This window comes from Strix aluco, chromosome 3 (assembly GCF_031877795.1).
Source record: "Strix aluco isolate bStrAlu1 chromosome 3, bStrAlu1.hap1, whole genome shotgun sequence".
NCBI lineage: Eukaryota > Metazoa > Chordata > Aves > Strigiformes > Strigidae > Strix > Strix aluco.
This window is the reverse complement of record NC_133933.1, coordinates 21,020,909-21,033,080: the sequence shown is the minus strand read 5'-3', so window position 1 is coordinate 21,033,080 and position 12,172 is coordinate 21,020,909. Positions and strand designations below refer to the sequence as shown.

Below are 12,172 nucleotides of genomic sequence, written 5' to 3'. Positions count from 1 at the left end.
ATCTTCTTTATTTCCCTTTTTAAAAATGGTGGTTATGTTTCCCCTTTTCCAGTCAGTGGGAACTTCACTGGACTGCTACGACTTCTCAAATATGATGGACAGTGGCTTAGCCACTTTGTCCGCCAGTTCCCTCAGGACTTGTGGATGCATCTCATCAGGTCCTATGGAACTGTGCAGCTTCAGGTTCCTTAGATCATCTTGAACCTGATCTTCTCTTATAATGGGTGGTTCTTCCTTCTCCCATTTTTGCCTTCTGCCTCTTGGGTGGTGTGGCTGGAGCACTTGCCGGTGAAGACTGAGGCAAAAATGTCATTGAGTACCTCAGCTTTCTCCATATCCTTGGTGACAAAGTCTCCCTTTTCCTTCTGGAAAGGGCCCACATCTTCTCTAGTCTTCCTTTTACCACCAATGTACCTGTAAAAGCTTTTTTTGTTGCCATTGATGTCCCTGGCCAGATTTAATTGTGCCAGGGATTTGGCCTTCCTAACCAGATCCCTGGCTATCTGTACAGTTTCTCTGTACAACTCCCAGGCCACCTGTCCTTGCTTCCACCCTCTCAGGCTTTCTTTTTATGTTTGAGCTTGCCCAGGAGCTTCTTGTTCATCCATGCAGGCCTCCTGATGGTCTTATCTGACTTCCTTTGCATCGGGATGCATCGCTACTGAGCTTGGAGGAGGTGATCCTTGAATATTAACCAGCTTTCTTAGGCCCCTCTTCCCTCCAGAGCTACATCCCGTGTTACCCTGCCAAATGTATTCCTGAAGAGGCCAAAATCTGCTCTCCTGAAGTCCAGGGTAGTGAGTTTGCTGTGTGCCCTATTCACTACCCTAAGGATCTTGAGTTCCACCATTTAATGGTCACTGCAGCCAATGCTGTCCTTGACCTTCACACTCCCTACCAGAGGAAGATGTTGGTGAGAACAAGGTCCAGCATAGCACCTCTCCTTGTCGGCTCCTCTGTCACTTTTATCATCAATGTATTCCAGGAACCTCCTGGATTGCCTACGCACTGCTGTGTTGTCCTTCCAACAGATGTTGGGGTGGTTGACGTCCCCCATGAGGACCAGGGCTTGTGAATATGAGGCTGCTCCTATGTGTCTATAGAGGGCCTCATCTGCTAGGTCTTCCTGGTCAGGTGGCCTGTAGCAGACCCACACTATAACATCACTTGTCTCTGCCTTCCCTTTAATCCTTACACATAAACTCAGTTGGCTCCTCATCCATCCCCAGGCAGAGCTCCATTCACTTCAGCTGGTTGTTGACATAGAGGATGACTGCCTCCTCCTCATCTCCCCTGCCTGTCCTTCCTAAAGAGCCTGTATCCTTCCATTCCAACACTCCAGTCAGGGGAGCCATCCTACCATATTCCCATGATGCCAATAAGGTCACAGCCCTGCAGACGTGTGCACATCTCCAGCTCCTCTTGTTTATTCCCCATGTTATGTGCATTTGCATAGAGGCATTTAAGTGTGACCCCTGATGAAGCTGACTTACTGGCTGGAACTCCTTTGTGCTGCTCTGCAGGTGCTCTCCTGTTCTGTGACCCCTCTCCAGGCTCTGGATATCTATTGCTGGTGCCGGCATCAAACTGGTAGGAGTGGGATTGATTGAGGTTTTCCTCCACCAGCAACTTTAGTTTAAAGCCCTCCTCACCAGCTTGGCAAGCCTATGACCAAAGATGTTTTTCCCCTTCTCTAACAGATGGATCCCATCAGCCCCAGCAGGCCATGTTTCTCAAAGTGAATCTCATGGTCTAAGTAGCTGAACCCCTGGCTGTGGCACCAGTCCCATAACCAATTGTTGATTTGCCAGGTTCAGTTGGCCCTTTCAAACCCCTTCTCTTTGGGAGGATTGATGAAAAACTACCTCTGCTCCAGAGTCCCTTACTGCTGCTTGCAGGACCATTTACAGCTCTGCTTGATGGGCTTGTGAGGGTCTGGATCTGCGAGTGGGATGCAGCAACTGAAGGTTTTTTAGTGGGTACCATGTGCCAATAGAAGACTCCTGAACCTACAGTGATGTCCTGAAATGGATCTCACACTTCAGAAAAAGCCCGGTGCCATGTGAGCTTTACCATTTGCTACTGACCAGTAGCTCTTCAATCCTTCTTGAATGTTCACTGCTTGTTCTCCATCCATGCATCCATGCATCCATCCATCCATGCATCCATGCATCCATGCATCCATCCATCCATCCATCCATCCATCCATCCATCCTTCTCTAGGTTCAAAATTCTTCCCTTTTCCTCGCCATAACTTGTGTGTTCACCTTCTTGCTAAATCCCTTACTTATGGAAGAGTATGAGGGAAAAGGGTAGAAATGATGCAGATAAATGTTGGTAATCTATTCCTTTTTAGTTTTGCTGTTACACACACAGCACTGAAAAAGGCACTGACTTTAAAGTACATTTCCCACTCCCACTCAGACTCCTCTTGGGTGAACAGCCTGTTTGTGACCCTCTCCTGTCAGGGTGCAAGCGCTGGGTGTGTTTCTAAACAAAATGTTGTGATTTGCTCATATATTCAAAATTCAATAATTCAGAAAAATTGTAAATGTCCCAGAATAGTTCAGGTTGGACCGTGACACTTATCACTTCTGCTGCTAGCATCAGCTAACCCATAGATCTTCTGTCACTAAAGAACAGTAGGAAACATATTACTAAGGATTTTTCCTTCTAGTGATGGAGGGCTGCAATACATCCACAGTAGTATACTAAGAAACGTATGATACATCTCTTTGTTAAAGGTGCTCATAACTTTATCTCCAGGCTTATCACTAAAATTCTCAGAATTTAGGTGCTTACACAGTTTATGTGCTAAGATTTTTGGATCTATCACCCATAAGAAACTTCTCTCACACATCCTGACTGTGAACACACACAAAATAATCTTATTTATTCATTAGTGAAAAGAGAATTGGCTGACCTGTTATGAACAGGAGAGCTTTCGTCCCTAATCTTTCCACTGTTTCATTTTAAAATTCTTGAAATAATCAGTTTCCCATGATCTTCTGCTATGGCACTGTATTTATTGAATGTAACGACACTCCATGCTGATCCAGCTCTTTGACCGAGGACTGCCTGCTTGCTGATATAAAAATGTATTTATGACAACAATGTTTTGAAACATGGGGTTAAAAAAAATGTTTCTTTTTTTTTTAAACAGAAAGATGAAACTAGCTGAAGCTCAGAGATAGGGTCTTACTCACTGGCTGTAAAAGGAGCTGCAACCAGAAACTGCTGTTTGGAGTAAAATAGTTGTTTCCTAGTAAATATTGACATAATACATACATTTTTTCTAGGTCACCGAGTCCTGCGAAAGCTCCTTTTGGAATGACTCTCATCTTGGTGAGGACAAATCTCCTGAAAATAGAGAAAATGGGGTGATCATTCACTATTCACAACAGAGGACTGCATGGTAGCCTTGTCAGCACAGGAGAGGCTTTTACCACAGGTACAAGGATAGTCTCCAGGCTGAAGGCTTTGACGTCTAAATACAGCCATAATGTTCAAAGGTTTCGTGGGACTCCAACTAGCTGCCCGGACAAAAATTACAGCACAGCTCCTCAGGGGAAAAAGCATCTATCAGTAGATGCAATATCCCTGTTTGCTTCAGTAGGAAACCCAGACCTGGTGACCGCAGCTTTGCTGTGCGCTGGGAGGGGACAGTGTCTTTCTCATCTCAACCTCTCTTTTGAGAGATGCTCAAGCACAGGATGAAGTAGCCCTGTGAAGCCAGGCTGGGGTGAGTTGCTCACACAAGGTTGTAAGGCGGCACAGGCATGCTCATGCAAGATAAGTCTTAACCTGCGGCACAGATAATTTAAGGAGTCAGCTACTATCTCCTGTCAGTGCAACTTCAATACCCTTTATTGCTTCTCACAGTCTCTCTTCTAATTAGTTCATAATGTGCCACAAAATTGGGACTTTGGAATGCACAACTCAATCACACATGCACCAAGACAACTTTTTAATAGTTTTTTAAAGGTTACAGAATATGCTTTATGAAGAAAAAAACATTTAAAATATCATATAAACCGTTTTGTTAACTTGGAGTCATCTCCTTTTATCACAATAAACAAAGAGGACTACAAAACTTCTGATGGCACTCAGCAAATGAAAGGTAGGGTTTCTACTACTCCTTGGAGAAATAAGGTGTTATCTGGGTAATTGTCTTCTTCCACACATTTAATCATTCATAGGTACTGAGCACAAACAACTGCATATATCTGCTCATCAAGATACATGCTTCCCATGATATCCTTATGACCAGATGCCAGGTCAAGAAAGCATAGCTGAGACACGAAAAAGCCCACAGAGGTTTTGTTTTTGTAGGGAGAAATACTTTATTTTTGTGTTTTCTTCTGAGAATAAAAGTCATATGCAAACTCCCAGGTATTAAAGACCAAGCAGATGAATAAGCAAGACATCAGATATTGGTTGCATTGAGTGATAGTTGTTAAAAAATGGTATTTTTTCTAGAAAAACCTATCACCTGTGTTACATACATGAATATCACCCTATAATTCAGTTTCTTAGTCTATTTGCTCATGGAAATGGAAATGAATTATGTTCTGAATTACTATGGAAGTCCTTTTTTTTCTGTGAGCATGCCTGCCAGACCATCCCTCATTTTTATCACCTTAACACTAGTTTTGCATGGCTGCTTGGGATCGCCTTTCAGCTTGTGTTGTGCTGCCTTATTGTAATGTCTGCAGAAGGACAGAAATGGGAACTCAACCTTGTATTACCTGCTGTGTAGTCCTGCAAATTTTAACACAATATCTCAGAACTAGAGACTTTCTTACCGTTCACATAAAGTATTCATGCAACCCTCATCTATTTTTTATTTCAGCTGATTAGTTTAGAATTATCATGGGAGATTATCATGTTTTAATCAAAGTCCTAGGGAAAAAAGTATTATTTTGATAGGATACCACTGTGAAAGGTTCCTTTTTTTTAATTGGAGGTCTTTAGTAGAATCTACCCCCTCATTTAGATTCCCAAATATGAGTTAATATTTACTTAAGCAGGACAAAGTCAATGCAGGCCCCACCTAGCTCTAGAGATGTCACTGTGATTACACCAGGACTGAACTTGGTCCCACACTTTTTTAAACATTGAAATTTATGGTATTCTCAGTCCTGAAAGATGATGAAGTCAATTTGGTATTCCATTATTCTTGTATATCATTAATGTTAAGTCATAAAGAGCTTCAACACTATCACACAAGAATTACAGTATTGAGATCATTATGCAAATGTTAGAAGGATTAAAGAGCTTCCAGAAAAGGCCTAACCTGGATTAGGCAATTTGTAAAGCTTTACAGAAAACATGGCTGGTGTAATGCATGCAAAGCTGTGGCTGTGCTTTCAGAGTGCAGCTAGGTACAATGGATCCTTGCAAAACACCCAGCAGGCTTAGTGCTACAAAGTCGAACCATCAGGAAACTCTATAACTTTGATCTGCTTTGAAACCTTTCCTAAATTCTCCTTTGTAGAAACGCACGCCTGATTTTGGAGCCCTAGAAAGAGTGCTCTGTCTGAAAAGCCACCTATAATTTTTGTCTGACAACATTCTAAAATGGATCCTCTCTCTGCAGGTGCAGATCATCAGGATATTTGCAATTTTTCAGTTAAACACTGGCCTACACCATGCTTCACCACAACAAGAATTTACACCTTGGTCCCAAAACTAATTAAAAGAAGGGAATCTCATTCATATGTGAGGTTACCTATATGAGGAAAGCCACAAGTGTGTAGAAGTAAAAATCAAACTTTAGGTTTCTTTGTTGAATAGCCTGCTGTCCTGTGTTAATAAGGTGCTGGAATTCAGGAGCCATGTGTCTAATGCCCTGGAGCAGTTAAAGCAGAATTGAAGCTTAATAGCTGAAGTCTCACATTCCACTTTAAAAAATTAAGGTTAATTGTTTTTAAACATCCCTGAGTAGGCTAATAAAGTCAGCCTTAATGGTATAACAAACACTGAAAATTAGAATCAGCTACTTGTTGAATTATCAACTGTACAATGAATAGGAGTCTATTATAACTAGCCAAATGCTGTATTGTCAATAAATCTCACCAATTAGGCTCCAGAATCAATCTGCACTTAACTTGACATACTGGCTGTTCAGTACTAATTCTTTCTGAGGTACATGGAGGAAAGCGTTTCCTTGGTTTTGTTGCTGGCATGATTTTAGGGTCAAAGAAATTAATCCAGCCCATCTTTCTTCAAACATGTTTCACATCAAGACAAACAAATAAACAAAAGCATCCTTTAAAAAACATGTACTCAATGAAGAGATGCAGTATTTGGTCCTAAAAAATTATGTTAGCACTTAGACACCAGCAAGGAAAGCACTGGAAAGCCTAAACACTCGGTGTATGGTGTAGAATTGAAAATCCAGAGCCAGGTGCCCCACATAAGGCACGAGAAAGATTAGACTGAGGGTTAAGTGATCCAAAAACCTCTACACAGAGCTAGCCCTTGGGAAACACTAAATCTCATCTTCCAGAGCTTTCAGCTCTGCCTCAGAGCTGCAGGTGTAGCACCAGCCTCAACACGCCCAGGAAGCCCCAATTTGCAGCAGGCTTTGCCAGGAGGGAGGAAGGCATCGTGGTCTCTCAACACAGCCCTGGCAGCCGAAGCACAGACACAGGCAGTGGGAGTTCTGGCTTCAGGTCCCTCCTCACCCTGCGTGGAGCAAACTCCCATATTTCATGCCCCAGGAGGATGCTCAGCAGCCAAGGGACCTCTCCCAGTCTAAGCTCAAGCATCATGCAGCCAGGGCTAGACTCGCTGTGCCACCAAGGAGAACAAAGGGGAACTTAACCCTACCATCCTCTCTTAGAGCCATTACAGTTAGAGCTGATCTTCCCGCGACAAATTAAACAACACCCCTACACTTTTAAAAGTCCAAAGTCAGTGATGCTGATGTTATTTGTGTTACAGTAGGTCCCAGAAGTCCTAGCAAGAACTCCAGTGTTGGAGCCACCAACAACTTAATATATGAGAGAACAGAAACAAGCACAGGAAAGGAAACAAGCCCCAAATGGTGACATGGTTATCCTGCATCATGAGAAGGCTGGAAATAGAAGAATGGAAATATTAACTGCTGTTATACCCTACATACAGAAGTATAAGCTAGATTTAAGTCTGGCCTATTGCTCCTATACATGTCCTGACATCTGGAAGAAGTTTCTAAATCCTGATTTAAATACATCCGTTGAAAGTGATTCTTGGGGAGTTTATTGATAGAAACCGAAGGTGTCTACTGCAGTTGTATAATCACTTACACTTTATATATTTATATATGTGTGTTATGAATTATAATATAAATATTTACTTAAGTATATAATATTGCTTAATATTTAACTGATTTTTACCTGCTTCTGTTTTTATGATCAGTGAGAGTAACTGTTTTCTGTTGAGCAGTAATATCCTTTTACATCTGGAAAGACAGGTAAGCTTACAATCAGACTATGTTTCTTTGGACTGAACATGTACAATTCCCACAGGTTTTTCTATTTTTCATTTTTAGGTGTTTTATATGCCTCTTTATTATATTACTTTATTCTGTTTCAGGAATGAGTGTGAGTAAATTCTTCTGTTATGAAACTACTGAAAAACTGTTGATAATTAAGACTAGACCTGTCAGGACTAGGGCAGAACTATCTCCTACTGATTTGTTTATTTATACAGAGACATCTAAGCCTGGTTATTTAAAAGAGTGGGTTCTCAGTTAATATGAAGTCACTGACACAGGTGACTGACTTACTCCACCTTATATCACCATGAAGGGCAAAAAACACAAGTGCATCTTGTTTCTGTATGGCTGTGTCTAGTATAAGAGAAATATCATAGTGCCAACTTAATCTCAAAGCCTATAGAGGACACGATGCAAACACTAGAAATTAGCAGGTACTGATAAAATGGTCCTGAATAACCCTCTAACATTTCCAGTTATGAAGAGATTTATTGAACTTTTCCTAAAATAGTCTTCTGCAGCTGAAGTAGTTCAGACAGACAGAAGTAAGACCTGAAGGGAAAAAAAAACTCCAGCAAAATTAATATTCTTCCATCCAGCCCCACATGAATTCAGTGACAGAAATCCGACTGACCTCATCACGAAGGGATGGAGGACTGGATGTCATTATTCAAGTATCTGATGCCCAAGGTATGGGCGATTAAAAAGCATTGGTAAATTGTCAGACTAAAAAAGTAAACCCATGCAGGTAATTTCTGCCACACGTCTCTAAAAAAAGGTGCATAGGAAACATGTGAAGTGTGCACATTAAGCAAATCAATGTAAATACACTGTGTTTGTGAGGTTAGCCATTTATGTGCAAAATGATACGTTTTGCATATTCATCAAATGAGTTCTCAGACTCCGGTCCCACAAGCTTTTTCTTGAGCAATTATGAACATACTTTTTGGTGTAAATTCTCCACCAGAACTTACTCCTGCACTGCACTGTTTCCCCCTCCTCCTAGTGCCCTTCCTTGGCAAACGTCCCCCACCACTGCCAATAACCTTGCACAACAAAGGACTGTACTGATTATCAGAAATTAGACTAGTTACAAAAATAAATAATTTCTGCTTCATAAAGTATGGCTGAATTTAGGTCTTTCAAAACACTCTTTAATAAAAACTCATTTCTCAGATCTACTTAAGTCACACACAGTTAATCAGAAAGCCTGCGCATTGTAGAATTATCTTCCCTGGCTCATGTAAATTGCAAATTCATGATGTTAAAATGAACTATATCAAGCAGATACGATAAACTTTACAACTTAAGGACCAAAGGAAAATAAAATAAAAAGTCAAAAAGTTTTGGTGACCATAATGCTAAAGCACCAAATGCGGTTCCAAAGAAATAAACGCGATAGGATTTTGAAGAACATTTTACTTTAATCTCTGAGCTAATAGACTGATGTTATCACCTTCTAAACCTGTGCAGCAATGTGTATTTTGTCAAACAAAGATTTACAGTGAAATTTAATTTACTCTTTGTAATTTTTTTGGTTGTCTCTTTGTTTTGCCTTCTTGCTTTGGAGATGTGCTGCAGGTTCCAGCACAAGCAACAGATGAGTCTTTGCTTTACATCAGGAGAAGGCAAAGTGGTGCCATGACCTATTTAGTGTGCTCTTGATTAAATGTAAAAATCAACAAAATCCTGCCCCCTGTTTATTTTCTGTTCTCGCTTGATTAGTCAACAGAACAGTGAAGGACTATTTTGCTTTTCATGCTGTAGTAGGAAACAAATAGATACTGCAGACTGTACCCCGGATGGTGTAAATCAATCGAGTTTTGTCATTTTGGCCCTAAACTTTTGTCCTAATTGTCAATTTAATGAATCACGAGATTCTTTTGAGCTAAATGAGATTTAGTTTACATTTATGAAGAACATTTGTAAGCCCCCAGCTCATTGAAATGGGTTCACATTACCATATGACTTCACTAAGACTAGGGGCTGGTTCTAATAAACATCTCACTAGAAAGGGGACATATACAGATACACATGAACGTATTTATCTTAACCAGCTGCCTAAGTGGAAGATTTCTATAATCTATTAAGCAGTTTGTAGCTGATTTCAGATATAGCTATTGTTTCCCCTTCCTAATAACGAACAGAGAGGAGTCCAAAACTTGTAAATCTGATGTTAAAATATCAGGTTTCAAAAACCATCAAGCTAAACATAAAAAGATGGTGTTTATTTGCTTTCTGGTTTTAAAGCCTTTAGAGTGCATTCATATCATGTCAGAAAGCTATTTTCAACACTCATGAGGATGATTTATATTAGTTGCCTCAATTCCAGGAGGTGCTGAGGTTGGGACTTCATAAGGTTAACAGGATCATGAGAAATGGCACTGACAGTGACAAAACACCACTCCTACCATCCTACTGGCCCACCTTTTCAGAGAGCTATGACATCATCTTAAGGGAGAACCAAAGCCAAGCAGAATACTTTTTCCAATGATGACTACCACAGAGTCATTTCAAAAAGGGGACCCTGATGGCACAGGCATGCTTGAATAATGGAGGAAGAGCTTTGCAATTCATTTTTCCAACCAAGACATGATCTACACATTTGAGAGTCTGAGTTTGCAATTCATTTTTCCAACCAAGACATGATCTACACATTTGAGAGTCTGAGAGCCCCTACTTTACACACATGTAAATTGACTTATGAGAGAGAGACTGTAATCCCTTGCTAATATGCACAACCTGGCTTGAAACATTTAATCACTGCATTCACCTAATGTGCTCAAATTAACTGTTCATCCCCTTCAAATTTTTATGAAAGGACAAGTTATCTAGACTGTGCAGCTGGCTTGCTCCTTTGTGGGATAATAGAAGCAGGTAAAGGTGAGTATTCCAAGGAAACATTAGGCAATATACATTTTATAGAGAAGACAGTTTCAGGCTGTACTGGGCCTGGCTCTGAGAGAGTTAATTTTCTTCATGGTAGCTCATACGGTGCTGTGGTTTAGATTTTTTACCAAAACCATACTGATAACACACTAATCTCCAGCTTTTGCTGAACAGTGTTTGCACAGCATCAAGGCCGCCTTTGTTCTCACATTGCCCCTTGCAGTGAGTAGCCTGGGGGGTGGACTATAGGCTGGACACACACACACACACAACTGGGCAGGTCACCTGAACTAACCAGGGAGATATTCCATATCCTATAACATCATGTTCAGCAACGCAAGGGAAAACAATTCTTTTATCTGACTGAAAAGCGCAGGATAAATCTGGAAGGGCGCATGCCCTCCTTTCAGGTATGCTACTTGGGAATCTCTTCAGGTCTGGGAGAGGTGTAAGGGGCATCTTTGAGAAAGAAAATATTTTGGTTTGTGTGCCATTAAACAAAGAAATGTACAGACAGAGTAAATACTATTAGAACTGTGATGATAAAGTTATTAGCGATGTTCATCTGCTTTGCAGGTCTGAATCTAAAAGGCAATATGTGCAGTAGCTCGTGAAAAAATCACTCCTTAATCTTTACTAGTGGTCTCCCTTAAAAATCAATTTCCTTTCCTGTTTTGAATTAGATTAAAAGGATAATGAATAGTACTGATGGCATTCTTATTCTAAATTTAGTGAATACTTGCTCAGTGTAATAATGCCACCCAGCCACAAAAAGCTGAAGGGAAGCATTTTAAGAGCACACAGCTGATGTCCTGTTGGCATTTCACTTGTAGAGTGCCCACAATACCAAAACATGGATAACAAAATGCCTGTTTCCCCAGCAGAGCTGTGATGCTGCTCATACAGGCGCACAGCAAGGTCACCGTGGGATTTGTTTCTTCCCCAGGACCTTGCTTAGGTCAGCTAATAAGTTGCACAGAGTGCCCCTCAGCAGCTAACAGCTGATAAGGAGTGATAAGGAAGGACAGAAAATTGTGAGAAAAAAAAAAAAAAGCATCTAAGAGACTGCAAAAGTGTCCAAGGAACATTCTTGTAAAGCTTACTCTCCCTCCCCTGGTCTTAGTTTTCCAAAACCATGGTATGTTTAGTCTCAGCACTGATACCCTTTTCGTTTCTGGACAAAGCATACACTGTCCTCAGTAACGCTCTACATCCCCCCACAATGCTGCAGAGAGCTTCTTTCCGAGGTCACACGTGCAGGCAGTTAAAAATAAAGCTCCAAGATGATTTTAAATACCTCTGCTTCAATAGGGTGGGATGAATCTGGAGATGGGGGAGTGAAAAAAAAAAAAAAAACCAAGATAGAGAAAAAGAAAAGAGAAGATTGCAAAATTCCTAGTCAGAAAAAGAGACGCAACACCAGGACTTTTACTTGATCTGAGATGTTTAATGGCCTACACTTAGTGCAGTTATTTCACTGTACTTAGGCTGGTTTGCTTTACGCTCAGATAAAGCTGGAAAGGAACAGGGTTGTGACTATTCAGACCAGTTGCCTGTGTATGTTAACCCATTTTGTAAAGTGTCTGACAAATAATTTTGTTGAAGATTTAGGTGCAAGTAGCCGTAACACACAAGATATGTAAGAAACACAGACGACATCTGCCCTGAGCAGACTTGCTGCAGAGCACCCTCTGACACTCTAGAACGTTGGTCCCTTCCGTGGATCTGGGTGGCTGCAAGTCAAAGCGCAAAGTTTGCGTCCTGCACTCTTGAGACAAGTAAAGCAGAAAGCAAAGCAAT

General features: G+C 40.9%; 1 protein-coding gene across 1 annotated transcript in view; it reads right to left on the bottom strand.

Annotated features, from left to right (window-relative positions):
* Positions 1-12,172, bottom strand: part of FSHR (follicle stimulating hormone receptor) — an 86,276-nt gene that overhangs the window by 51,649 nt on the left and 22,455 nt on the right. Inside the window, exon 2 of the mRNA XM_074820604.1 lies at positions 3,289-3,360. Coding sequence (XP_074676705.1) covers positions 3,289-3,360 — 72 coding nt within the window. The remainder of the gene's footprint in view (positions 1-3,288; positions 3,361-12,172) is intronic.